Raw genomic sequence first — 12,693 nt, forward strand, 5'->3', positions numbered from 1 at the left:
TTTTCTAAAGAAAGAAAAGCAGCAGGAGAGTTGGAGAGAACTCCATTTTATTAAGGAAAACTTAAAAAACAAACAAACAAAAACAGGCAGTTGATAAGGAAGGAGAAATGGGGAAGAGGTGCCTTATTAGTCGCCCCTCACCCTTGCAATTCAATTCAGTCGTGGACCACTGGAAGGAACAGAATTAAATAATTAGATGGGGGGTACAGGGCTAAAATCCCCAGCCTTCCTTCTTGGGGAAAACTGAGGTACAGTAATACTGAGCAAAAGTGGAGGAAGCCACACCCCCAATGAGGCAAGCGTGAGGGACAAGGGAGAGGGTTCCACATGGACTCAACAAGTAGGTGTGGTTGTAAACCCAGGACTTTGACAGGTGGGGCAGGCAGCTAATGGGGTTTGTAAACCAGGCTGGTGGTCAAGAGAGGAGGCAGGAGGTATAAACAAAGGGGCAGTGGCCTACAGAATAGGAAGGAGAGGGGCTTGTAAATGGAGTGGAGGCAGGCTGCCCAGGATGAGTGCTTAAATCCTAAGAGCCCCCAGGGTATGGTTGGGAGTCAAGGAAGCTGAAGGGAGAGGATAACCCACCCATGGAGGTGGAGGAGGTACTCCACCTCCAGCCCCAGTGAGTGCTATGATCCTCCTCAGGACTTGATGCTCACGTTTGAATCATCTAGGATGCCATCAGCACATCTGACACACTCAAACCAGGGACCTCTGGTGAGGGTGGAAACTGGGAGACTAGCTCTGCCCCCAAAAACAGGATGAGGAAAGCAAGTTGGAAGATGTCTGTTGCCCTTCCCTGCCAAGCTCATTTTCAGGGTCTCTCTATTCTCAGTCTTCTGGGCTCCAGGATCTTCAGTTCCCGGAAACCAGGGTATAGACCCTATGTTGAAAGAAGGTCACCTCCGACAGGACTCATCTGTGGGAGAGGAAGCAATAATGGTAGGGACTGAGTGAGCGCCTCCTACCTTCCCCACTTACCCTCCACACGGAACAAAAGGCTTACAATATCCTCCACGCCAAGTGCTTGCTACTACAGTAACAGCGGCCATCACTCATGTGGCTTGCATTCTGTGTCAGGCATGCTTACAACTCTTTTAATCACACAATAACCCCAGATAGAGCGAAGTAATTTGATGTCCAGCCAGAGTTCCAAGATGCTTCATAAAAATTACAGAACCCTCTCTGGAAACCCCAGGAGGTGGTTATTATCAAACGCATTTCAGAATTAATAAACGGAGGCCAGAGGTCAGGTGATTTCCTGGAGGTTACATACACCACAGGTAAGAGACAAGATGGAATTCAAATGCAGGCCTGTTTGATCCACACCCTGTGTTTTTAACCACACTACTGCGCTCAGAAAGATTCCTAGTTTTGAAATCTGGAGAGCCCCTGTGCATCTCACTTCACGAGACCTCGATTTCCCCATTTGTAAAGGAGTGGGTGGGGTCCCGTCAAGCCTCTTCGAAGCGCCAACATTAATTCCTCCCTTTCCCTCCCGGACCGCAGTGCCCATTCTGAGCACCAGGGGATGCCCTCGGACAGGCGGAGCCTCAGCTCACCCACGATCAGGGCCTTGGTGCGCAGCCCGCCCTGGAGCTCCCGCTGGAGCAGCAGCAGCTCCTCCTCATCCTCCTCGTCGTCGGGTTGTGCCGCTGGGGGGCTAGAAGCACTGGGAGTCTCAGGCTCCGGGCCCAGCTCCTCCAGCACCGAACTCTCGGAGGGGTATTGGTACGTGGTCTCCAATGCTGTCTCGCTGAAGGAGATCTTGAGCTGAGAGTGGGAGAGAACGGGGTGCGGTTGGGGGGAGGCCCAGAGTTTAGTACAGAGAGGCGCCCAGGGGAGCAAATGCAAGGTGGGCGGGGGGGGGGGGGGGGGGGGCTGGATTTGGGCACCCTACTGACTTTGCCCGAGGTTCCAGGGGTCCAGTTTTCCTTTTGATACAGGCTCTCTAATCCCATAATTTCCTTCTTCTATCTTATTTCCAAAACATCAGACTTTGGCTTGAGCTTGGGCAGAGGTGGCAGAAGTGATTAATACAGGACTTGGGTCCCAACTCTTTAGACTGCGGGTGGTGGAAGGATAAAAAGAATTGAAAATATATGGAGATAACTCCTGTAATCAGAACTGACTCTTTGGGCATCGTGAGGGGAAACTGGAAGGCTTCCTGGAGGAGGAGGGAAGTTTGACCTGGCAGGAAGTAGCTGGCTGGAGGCAGTCCCAGGCAAAAGCCAAGCCAAGCCATTAGTTTCCACACCCTCAGCCCCTTGAAGTTCCTGGGGAAACTCCGGACTCTGACACCGGGGCCCTCCTGCTCCCCTCACTCTTCTCCTATAGCTGGAGTGGACCAACAACAAAGTGGGGCTGGGGCCTGGGAGGGAAGAAGAGATCTACCAAAAGGCCCAGAGGAAACCAGACTCTCCCCTAACACACAGGGGAGATGGGCCCTTGAGTCCCTGAAAGGTACAGCTAGGTGAGGTGACAAGGGCAGAGAGGAAAGTCCATGCAAACACAGATTGCAGTGGAGAATGCACCAGGAAAGGCAAGCAGAGACAGAGGCAAAAGGCCAGAGGGGACCTGGAGAGGGCAGAAAATCCATAAACACACTGTCCCAAGAGCAGGCGAGGCCCAGCTGTTCTCAGTGCCTTTCTACCCTTCCCCTTTGCCCTTTTAAGAAGCCCAGGGGGCAGGAGCAGAGTGGGATTACCTCTGGGAGCCAAGGCGATTAAGGAGACTAACAGGAGGATTCCCTGTGAACTACTTGGAAAGGTCCAGATGATCTACTCAGGCCTTCCCAGGCACCTGTTTGGGAAACTCAGGCCTTGGGCCCTGCATCCTTGTCTCCACATGGGCTGGGATGTGAGAAGAGAGCAACTGGGGTGGGGGGGTGGGGGCTGGACAGGTGGATGCTAAAGGCTGTAAGGAATGTGAAACCTGGGTCCCCAAGGGAAGCTGGAACTCAGAGACTCCTTGGCTCCAAACCATGCACTGGCTCATCTCACTGGGAGGAAAAGCTAGAGCCTAAGGCCCACAGGGTATTTCCACTGTGATACATCCCACCTCACCTCTCAGGCATCTGCTCCCACTCTGGCCATCCTCGTCAAGCCCACCAAGGACACTCCCATCCTGGGGCCTTTGCATTGGCTATTCCTTCTACCAGGAACGCTCTTTCCCCAATCGCTCCCTGTCTCCCAATCACCCTATCTGAAGTTCATATTCACTCCCCCAACTTTCTGGCCCTCAAGGTTCCACTTACTCTGTTCTAACCACCCACCGCCCTTAATCATTTACCTACCACCTTCTAATGTACCAGAGAATTTACTTATTTGTGATCTTTTGTCTGCTGTCCCTAAGAGCATGAAAGTTGCTACAGGGAGTAAGGAAGGGTTGGTCCAGACCTCAGAGAGTGGTCCCCACGGAGAATCAACACTGGGGAACAATGTGGGAGGCACATAGTCTGTGGAACTGCTGGTAGAAATGAGTGACAGCAGCCAGACCCCTTACATTCCAGCTGTTCAAAAGGGACCACTTCTGGTTCTGTTACTGACAGATTTATTCAGACTTCTGGGGACCCATTTGTTTTCTTTTCACATCCCCTTTTGGGATAACAAGCTCCACAATTTATTATCCACTCTGAAAAAGGATTCATTTTATTTGCTATCAGTCATGTTTGTCTTTCTTCCCCAACCCTGCTTCTCTTCTGAGCCCCCTCCACCCCTCACCCCCGACCCCAACTTCTGACTGGGCTTCTCAGGAATGCACAGCCTGCATGGGAGTTGGGGGTGGGGGTGGGAGGAGACAGAGGGGTGTGACTCACTTGCTCCTCTCCCATCAGCTATATAAAGTCACAAGGGGACCAGAGAGGGGAGGAGCCCATCTCTGGGGCCTTTAGGGAAGGGCACCAGCCACAGGGCAGGGCTGGGATTTCTCTCCCGTGGCAAGGATATGTTTGATGGCATTAGCTTGCAAACAGAAGTTATGGGGGGGGGGGGGGGCAGTCCTCTGGTCTCCCAGCAAGTGGGTTGGGTCAGAGTTGGGACAAGGCATGCTAGTCCCTGCTGAGCAGGGTGCAGAGAGAGGGAAGGAGGCCTGAGACAGGGTGGAGGGGGAGGTGTCTGGGTCTAAAAAACTCTGTGCTGCTTCTCCCCACCCCCACTCCCAGAGCAGCCAGGGCTTCCTTATTCTCTCACCACATCCTGAGCGGTTCTGGCAGGCCCAGGGCCCAGCAGTTCCCCACTCAGCCATACCAGCCTTCCGGCCCCCACCCCAGGCTTCCTGTTTGGGTGATCTGCTTCCGGCTCCCCTACTCCCTGACCTAGGTAGGGTCACTACCAAAGGTCCTGCCCTGCACTCATATGGGCCCCAGCTTTGGGCCCCAAACTTCATGCCTCCCTCTGCTCTTCCTCCCCAAAGGCACAGGCCAACCTCAGTAGGAAGTGACTCGTCTGAACACCTCATGCTGGCAGTTCCTGACCTACCTCCTCTCATCTGCCCAGCCCAAAGGGGAAGGGGCTGGTAGCAGTCAGAGTGCTCAGGACAGACTCAGGTACCACGGCTCAGGGGTGGGAGCCTGAGCTCCACATGAAGATGAATTGGGGGAATCAAGTGACCTGAAAGCTCAATCTAGGTCTCTGGTCCCTGTGGTTTCCCACTGACAGGGGACACACTAGAAAACCAAATCTGAGGATGTCAGGTGAGATGAGGACTGGAGACTAGGAAGGGCTTCCCTGTCCCTGAAGGGACCTCTCTCTCCTTAGAGATTTGCAAGCTGGAAACTGGTTGGTGTGTAAGGAAGGGGTTGGGCTGGAGCCAGGGCAAGAAGCCTAGCTGCTCCCACTTCCTGCACCTTGTCCTTTTTCCAGTTTTAACCTCTGACCCTCTGCTGGCCTCAGCCCCCACCCCTGTCCCCAACTCCCATTGTATTCCTTGCTCTCAGCACAGTGCCTCCAAATTCACTTCTCTCTTTTGCTACCCCAAAGGGAGGGAGAGACCAGGGCAGCAGGAAGAGAGGGGAAAACGGGGAAAACCAACTGCTGAGCCAGTCCTAGGGAGGGAGGGGAAGCCCAGGGAGGAAGGAAGAAGGGGAGTGAGGAGTTGGAGGGGGGTGGATTTTGGAAGAAGAGAAGGCTTTTCTTGTCCCGAGAGAGAAGGGAGCACTGTCTAAAGCAGTGGCCCAGCTGGGGGTGTGCAACCCTGAGGTCACCCACTTCAAATGGCCTCTGTGAGCGCCTCTCCCATGGAGCAGACTCGGGGTTCAAAAGTCTTCTCTCTGCCCTCCAGCCCTATTCCATTCCTCCACCCCCATCCTAGGATGTCCCCTTGTTCAGCTCTCCCCTCTCTGCCTTGGGACTGAGACCCTTCTCCACTCACTTCTCCCTGCCATTTCTCCCTACCCCAAAGCCACCCCTTGTGCCTCTGCCGGGTTCCTGCCCAACATTCACTCCTCTGGAAGGCTGTATGTGCTTTCAACTGAAAACCCTGCTCTCACAGATTCTAGGCTGTAGCCTTGGTTCAGGTCTCCCACCAGAAGGACTAGATTCGGTCACAGACTCAGAGGAAAGGAAGGGAAGAAATGGGACTGGGGGGGGGAGCTGAGGAGGTGGGGAGGAAGGACCTAGAGCCAGAAGGAATGACGAGTGAGCAGCCTGGGCACACCCTGTGAGACACACCCAGGGACAGCACTTGATTTGGGGCAGGATCCTTGGGCTTGGAAATGAATGGAAAATGAGCTCTACAAGAAAGAAGGGTGTGTGTAGAGGAGGAAGGGTGGTGGCAGGAATTCATAAGAAAGAATATAGGAGGACAAGAATACAGGGTATAAAAAAGAAAGGCCAGAGAGCACTGAGGAGCGGGCTTCTGAGAAGTCTGACTTGGCTGCTCCCTACCTGTTTGTGATGCCTTTCAGGGGACCCCTTGACAAGGCAGCTGCGGCTGAGGCGGAGGTAGCCCCCCAGAACCAAGATCTCCTCAGCAGTCGGGTACCGCTTCTTCCCAGCTCCAGGGACTGCAGCATCAGCTGTGGCTGGGGTGGCAGGAGTGGTGGGGGCTGCAGGGGGTACGGACCGCCGGGGGTTGACTGTGAAGGTGTGTCCACTGCGGCGAGGGGCCCCCACCCCTGGCCCTGCCTTCACCCCATAGAACAGACGGTTCATGAGGGGATCCCCAGGGGGCTGGGGGGCAGGTGGGGCTGGGGGTGGGGGAGACAGAGGGGCTGCTGGTGGGGGCCGGAGATCCACTGCTTCCTCTTCCTGCCTTCTAGAGTCTCCAGTCCCAGCGTCCTCTGGTGGGAAGGGGGAGGGCACAGAGCTGTAGTTCTGCAGGGTTCTCAGAGGCCTGCCCTGAGCCCCCGCCTTCTCCTTCTCAGCCTCCCCTTCTCCAGCCTCAGTACCAAGAGGCCCCAAATACTTCTCAGCAGACTCGGGGGGGACTGGTTTCTGAGTCTGAGCCTCTGTGTCCCTGGGTGTCCATTCTCGAGCCTTGCCAGAGTTCAGGGTCCATTTCCATCCTTCTGTCAGCCTCAGGCCCCTCTCACCATCCTCCAAAGGGGTGGGCCTTTGCTCTCCTGCCTCCACTTCTCTGGAGCTGCTGTCTGGAGCCTCCCTTGTCAGGGTCTCTGACAGCTCTGTAATCTCTTCTGAGGCCAGCCTTGGAACTGGTCTCTCTTCTTTTCTCCCGCATTCCTCCGAACAGTCTTTTCTTTCTTCTTCTGAGCTCAGCCTCCACTCTGATGCCTCCAGTTGTACCAAACTCTGTTCCTGAGACTCTCCAGAGTCAGGCCTCCATTTATGCGACTCCGTCAGCCCCAACTTCTGGTTGTCAGACTCTGCAGGGCTCAGTCTACTTTCCACCACCTCTTTTCTCCTGGGGCTTTGTTCTCCAGGCTCTGCCAGTCTCAGACTCCACTCTGGAGTTTCTCCGGGGCTCAGCCTCCATTTCCGGGCCTCTGACAGTCTGGAGCTCCTGTCTCCAGCCTCTCCAGGGCTCTGCCTCCAGTCCCAAGCCTCTAAAGGCCTGGGGCTCAACTCTCGGGCTCCCCCTATCCCCAGCCTCCTCTCTCTGGCCTCCCTGGGACTGAGCCGCTCTTCTTTTGACTCTCTTCCCTTGGGGCTCTGATCCCGCATCTCCCCAGGGCTCGGTCTCCGATCTCGGGCCTCCAAAGGCCCAGGCCTTCTCTCTGCAAGTAACTCTTCATTCCGCTGCTGTTGCTGCTGCTGCTGGCGCTCCTGCCGAATGAATCGGTTCTGGTGCACTGGCCCAATGGCCTCCAGGAGGACAGCCGACTCATCTGAGTCTGGAGGTCCAGCCTCTGTAGTCCCAGGTGCAGGGCTAGGTTCTCCAGGAGACAGACCAAGCTTGGCTCGGCGACGCTCCAGGAGTCCCCGCTTCCAGGCTGGCATCTGGGACAGACGCTCCCGCTCTGCCTTCTCCCGGCCACGAAGGGCTGCCTCCTCCTGCCGTCGGCGGGCTAGCAGCTGTAGCTTCCAGTCTGGGATGGTGGCCATGGTCGCGCTGAGGTGAGGGTAGGGAGTGCTGGGGCCAGAGAACAGGAAAGAGAGTCTCCAGAGGCCCAGAGGTGAAACTGGGGGTGGGGGGAGAGGAAGTAGAGGGGGGAGAGGTGGGACACAGAGATAGGCACAGGAGCTGAGGGTAAAGACAGAGGGAAAGAGTGAGAAGATGGAGGGCAAAGAAAGAACAAAACAAAAGTGAAAAAGCTGTGGGCCAAGTGGGGGTGGGGTCGTGGCCCTGAGAGGAAGAATAGAGATTCAGGGCAAAGCGGCGGGAGTCAGATTTGGCAGCGCAGGGTTAATGGTATCAGAGACAGTCCCGAGGATGTGAGAGAAGAGAAGAGCGGAAAAAGTCGGAATGAGAGGAGAGAGGGGGAGACCGGGAGGTGGTGGGGGGGAGGTGTTAGGGTTCAGGCGAGGCTTCCCCACCGTTACCCCGAGGCGGTTAGAGTGGGAAGGGAGATCAGGGAATCCCGCCCGAGAGGGGGTGGTGGGACTTGAGGGGGTGTCGGGGCGGTGAGGAGGGGCGGGGAGTGGAGAGGTCTAGGGGAGCAGGGGAATCAGGGGGCAGAGGGGAAATGGAGCTCCGCGGGAGCCGCCGGGCGCGTCTCAGCGGTCTCAGAGGTCCCGGCTCCCCTCCCAGCTCGGCTCCGGCCACGCCTCTCCGGCCCCCCAGCCGCCACCCTGCACTCCGCCCCCAGGCAGCTCGGGGGAAATACCCTCGCTTGGGGACTTTCGGAACCCGGGTGTCTGGGCTGCCAGCACGTTCCCAGAACCCTGGCGTCCACCCCACCCGGTCCGTCACCACCACCTGCTTCTCCCACCCGCCGAGCCCGAGACCGTGGCGTGCAGAGTACCCTCTCCACGGGTCCGCTCATCCGATCCTGCCAGTCCTATGCCCGAGTCTCTGCTCTCAGGGAGCCCTGACATAGCCGGCCATTCCCACCCAGCTCGGACCGCTCGGACAGGCAATCTCGGCACAAAGAGGAGACAGCCCAAGGTCCGGGCCGGGGACGGGAGACAGGAGACACCCCCTCCCCAAGTCTGAAGCCCCTCAGTCAACTCACAAGCCGCCGGGGCTCCCAGGGGAGGGGGTGCGGAGGAGCCTGGCGTCCGGAGGGAGGAGAGAGGAAGAGGAGGAGAGTGGGACCGAGAGAGATCCGGAGACAGGAGGGAGGGGAGGAGGGAAGAAGAGGAGGAGAGAAAGAGGGGAGTCGAGGAGGAGGGACCGAGACAGAGACCTGGGGGCCGGGCGGGGGGCGGCGACCGCTTTGTCTGAGGACAATGCGGAGAGGGAAGGGGGCGCGGGCGGGGCCCGAGGGGCGGGGCCTCACTCCAGAGACCTCGCGTGGGACTAGGCTCGCGGACTCTTTTCCCGCCGCAATCCCTGACCCTGAATTTCTGTCCCCATGGACCACGCCCCGCTCCCTCTCGGTAGCCCCGGAGAACCCAGGTGTCCAGACCCTCGCCCCGATCTCGCCGACCCAAGGCAGCCGCCCGTGACTCAGGCCCCTCGAGGGACTTGGAGAGGAAGCAGCAGCTGCTACAGTCGGGCCCGCCCTTCCCATCTCCTGCTGCTCCTCCCCACGCTTTTGCCTCCCCCGGCCGGCCTTTGTTACTGCGGGGTCCAGGGCAGCCACCAGGCTGTGGTGGGCCCGTGGGGAGCGGGACGGCAGTAGAGGTACTCAGAAGCCAACAGCTATGGGAACTGGATCCCACACCAGAGCTGCTGTCCCACTCTTTGGCTTCAACCTGTCTCCCTTGGGTTCCCTGCTCTGCAGCGAGGGAAACTGGGGGATTTGGAGGAAGGGGGACTGGGCCTCTCTGGGGAAGTGGGGTTGGGCCTGACGGCAGCGGTCGCCAGAGGGCGCGGTGGCTGCCCAGACTCCAGTTTGATGCGCCCGGCTCCGCTTGCCCTCCTTCCCAAAGTCAGCCCTCTAGCTAGAGAAACACCGATAGACTGCATACCATATGTAGAAAAAAACAGGTTGAATTTTATTTTTCTGCTGCGCGTGTTCCTCGGGAGAGCAGAGAGCTCTTAGTCACCCAAAATGAAAAGCAGGAGGATCCTTTCAACTAGGTTAGAGGACAGAGCCTAGGGCCAGGGCCTAAGGAACCGGCAAGGCTAGTCAGGGGGCTGGCACTTGGAGCCTGGAAGGGCAGGCACTATCAAACCTGCAGACCCTGGTCCCACTCCTAGAAGGGGAAGCCAGAGGAGAAGGGGATCCCTGAGGTGCAGAAGAGAGTAACAGTGGGAGGGAAGTGGTCAGGCCCTCCCTTCTTCCTTATGAGGAGGTTCTTAAGGTGTGTGTGTTGCGGGCGGTGGGGGGTGTCAAGCCCTGAAGTGTGAGGAGACAGGTAAGTTCCCCATCCCCTCTTCCAGTCTGGTGAGAAGTAGAGCTTGGAGTCCAGTGGTTGAAACTCAGAATTTAGGTTATGGAGCTGGGCCCAAGGAGTGGAAGCTCAAACAGGGGAAGGGACAGCCCCTTCAGTCCATGAATTTTGGGTTTCTGGTCTGAAGCAGCCAGGGCCTGGATGTTAAAGGAGAGAAAGTGCCAGGCTTGGAACCAGGTTAGCTCCTCACTCGGCCTCACCTTCCTGGGGCCGGGAGAGCAGGTGGAGTTTTCTTTGTAACTGGGCCCGGAGGTAGCGGAGGTCTTGCTGGTCAAGTCCATGAGCCAGGCCCAGATAGAGGGTAAGGAGGAGAGCAAGGAGGAGGCGGTCAGTGCCCAGGGTGGGTACCACCCACAGCACCGTCAGCAGTTCCACACACACTGGGTGGCGCAAATGGGAGAAGAGTCTTAGAGCCCGGGGAGACTTCAGGGCCAGAGGCTCACCAAGCCCCAGCACATGGTAGTACACCTAGGAGGGAGAACAGCTTAGAAATGGGATCAAGCCCCTTTTGCAACTTAGCGACCTCTTTCCTCCCCTTCCAGGAAACTTCCCCTTCTGTAACTCAGGCCCAAGGACCACCCTTCTGAGACCAGGACCCCTGATCCTCATCTCTGGTTCATGAACCTTCCCCAGTCCCAGCAGGCCCATGGTTTCAGCCTTTGACCGAACGCTGAGGGGAGACTGTCTTATAAGAAAGGTAAGTAGGTAAGGGAGTTGAAAGAAGAGGAAGGTGGAAGAGCATAGGAGAAGGAGGAGGGAAATCCTTGGAAGGGAAAAAGGCATTCTGGAAGGAATCCTAGGTCTCAGGTAGGAATCTGGGAGCCTCACCTGTTTGAGGCCCATGAGCTCGGCGTAGTCAAAGACGAGAAGGATGCTGAAGATGAGGAGCCAGGATATGACGTGGAGCACAAAGCAGAGTAGGGGCACCCAGGTGGCCCATGGTTCAGCCCGAGCCTCCCACAACACAGGGCCTCTGGGTACAGGTTCCCAGTACCGCATCACCAACTGGGGAAGGATGTGGGGCTGGGTATCTCAGCAGCCTACCCTTGAAAGACCTAGACCCAGAGGCTGCCCCCCACCCCAGGCTGGCCTGCAGCTCTCCCCACCTCTACCATGAACATCACAGTCAGTCAGAACATAGGGGGTCCTACGTGGGGTCCCAAGGATGTAAGGATGACCTATATCTACCCTGAGGGCTTGCAGACCGGATGGGGGTAACCAGATAGGTACATAAAGTACCAAGCACTCACTGAGAAGACAAGTGAATGCTAACTGGGAAGCCTTCTCTTGAGACCTAGGGAAGAGGTTTCAAAGAAAGGGTAGCACTGAAAGAGATGTTACCAAGGGGAATCTCAAGCAGAACAACATGAACAAGGTTGCAAAGGTGAGAATGCACATATCTGCTTGGGGAATGAGTAATGGTACACCATTCTTGATAAGGAGAATATGTACTGTGGAGGAATGAAAGCTGAGATTGGAGTCCTCAACACCCTCAGTTCTCTTCCTAAACCCACATTTTCAGAAGGCCCTTTGCCGCTCCAGTCTAGGACACCCTTCTCACAGACAGTTTCTCCTGGGACTCAGTGGCCAAGGCTTCATACCTGCAAGGCCAGGGCAGTGCATGCGACATACAGTGACCTCTGAAGGACCCCGAAATATCGAGACATCCACGCCTTCACTGTCTCAGTTGCCATGAGGCTGTGCTGCCCCACAAAAAGTAGGAGGAGACTCAGATCCCAAGCCAGGGGGACAAGGATACTGCGGTCCTGCACGGCAGCCAGCCATCCCTGGCGGGCATCTAGGGGAAGTTGAAGAAAGGGACAAAAGATCAAGAGGGTTATGGGAAACATTCCCTATCCTACTCTCTTCTTGGGGCCCCAGGCCATTTCCCCTTAATGCTTCAAGAGTCTTAATGCTTCATCTCCAGGCTTTGCCCACCTTTTCCATTCCCTGCTTCTTCCCTTTTCCCCAGGCCTCCTTCAGGGTGGGGAGGAATATGGCTGGAGAGGCGACTGATCCTCTTGTTTCCGTGGTCTAAATGCTCCCTCTTTCGAACACTCTTCCCTCCATATTCCTCTCTTTAAAAGCACTTTCTTTCCTCTGCTTATCGCCCTTTTCCTCCCCACCCAGTTCTCACTCTCTCGCCTCTCCAAACCGCTAATCCCTGAGTTCCTAATTTAGCCCTCTGGTCTGCCCTGAAGCTTCTCCAGCTTTTGCGGTTCTAGTTCCCTCTCCCGGACTTCCCCTGTCATTTGTCTCCAAGCCCCGCCCTCCCTCCCTCTCGTCCGGCTCCACCTCCATCCCCAGAGCTCATCCTTGATCCCTCCCGCTCACCCGGACCACCAGGCTCCGGGATCCCTCCAAGAAGTGGCCGAAGAGAGGTAAAGCGCACGAACTCCACTCCGGTGCCAAAGGCCAGGATGAAAGAGGCGAGGGCAGCAGGGATCAGGAGCAGAGCTGGGGCCATGGCGACACACGGAGGGGTGGGGAAGGGGGCGGGCTTGGGATTCCCGCGGCCGCAGGCTCCGCCCCTCCCCCGCCCCTCGGGTCCCGCCCAGAAAGGCGGGGCTCCTTCGCTCAAATGCCGGGGCTCGGGTCAGTGGCGCGCCCTTTTTTCTGCCCACTGGGCGGGTCGCGGGGGCTTTTACCTAGACCGCAGTCTCTGCGTCACAGAAGGGAAAGTTAGAATTCCGAGTGACAAATGGAAAGGGCAGCGGCTCTATAGCCCTTCGTGTGGGTTGAATCGTAGCTCGGCTAGTTGTCTCAGCTGAAATGAAGACAGTTCCTCTCTTTC

General features: G+C 56.9%; 2 protein-coding genes and 1 long non-coding RNA gene across 3 annotated transcripts; 1 reads left to right on the forward strand and 2 right to left on the reverse strand.

Annotated features, from left to right (window-relative positions):
• Positions 1 to 30: 30 nt before the first annotated feature.
• Positions 31 to 8,666, reverse strand: PPP1R18 (protein phosphatase 1 regulatory subunit 18). The gene is made up of 4 exons (XM_047732266.1): positions 8,573 to 8,666; positions 5,886 to 7,530; positions 1,563 to 1,773; positions 31 to 919 (listed from the first exon to the last, which is right to left on the reverse strand). Exons 2-4 carry the CDS (start codon positions 7,500 to 7,502, stop codon positions 900 to 902), a joined length of 1,848 nt encoding a protein of 615 aa, XP_047588222.1. The 5' UTR covers positions 7,503 to 7,530; positions 8,573 to 8,666; the 3' UTR covers positions 31 to 899.
• LOC125101838 (uncharacterized) lies at positions 7,501 to 8,100 on the forward strand. The gene is made up of 2 exons (XR_007127950.1): positions 7,501 to 7,995; positions 8,030 to 8,100. It is a non-coding gene; the product is annotated as an uncharacterized LOC125101838 (long non-coding RNA).
• An 811-nt stretch (positions 8,667 to 9,477) lies between the features above and the next one.
• Positions 9,478 to 12,527, reverse strand: NRM (nurim). The gene is made up of 4 exons (XM_047732317.1): positions 12,234 to 12,527; positions 11,501 to 11,697; positions 10,728 to 10,904; positions 9,478 to 10,367 (listed from the first exon to the last, which is right to left on the reverse strand). The coding sequence occupies exons 1-4, from the start codon at positions 12,364 to 12,366 to the stop codon at positions 10,086 to 10,088; spliced, it is 789 nt and encodes a 262-aa protein (XP_047588273.1). The 5' UTR covers positions 12,367 to 12,527; the 3' UTR covers positions 9,478 to 10,085.
• Between the last annotated feature and the right edge of the window lie 166 nt (positions 12,528 to 12,693).

This window comes from Lutra lutra, chromosome 6, assembly GCF_902655055.1.
Source record: "Lutra lutra chromosome 6, mLutLut1.2, whole genome shotgun sequence".
NCBI lineage: Eukaryota > Metazoa > Chordata > Mammalia > Carnivora > Mustelidae > Lutra > Lutra lutra.

Excerpts from the sequence above, each read along its gene's own strand:
- PPP1R18 (XM_047732266.1), bottom strand. The coding sequence starts at position 7,502 with ATGGCCACCATCCCAGACTGGAAGCTACAGCTGCTAGCCCGCCGACGG. Across the intron at positions 1,774-5,885 it reads CTGAAAGGCATCACAAACAG|CTCAAGATCTCCTTCAGCGA; the intron begins GTAGGGAGCAGC and ends TCCCACTCTCAG. Across the intron at positions 920-1,562 it reads CACCAAGGCCCTGATCGTGG|ATGAGTCCTGTCGGAGGTGA; the intron begins GTGAGCTGAGGC and ends CCTCTCCCACAG.
- NRM (XM_047732317.1), bottom strand. The coding sequence starts at position 12,366 with ATGGCCCCAGCTCTGCTCCTGATCCCTGCTGCCCTCGCCTCTTTCATC. Across the intron at positions 11,698-12,233 it reads CCCGGAGCCTGGTGGTCCGG|ATGCCCGCCAGGGATGGCTG; the intron begins GTGAGCGGGAGG and ends AACTTCCCCTAG. Across the intron at positions 10,368-10,727 it reads AGCTCATGGGCCTCAAACAG|GTGTACTACCATGTGCTGGG; the intron begins GTGAGGCTCCCA and ends TCTCCCTCCTAG.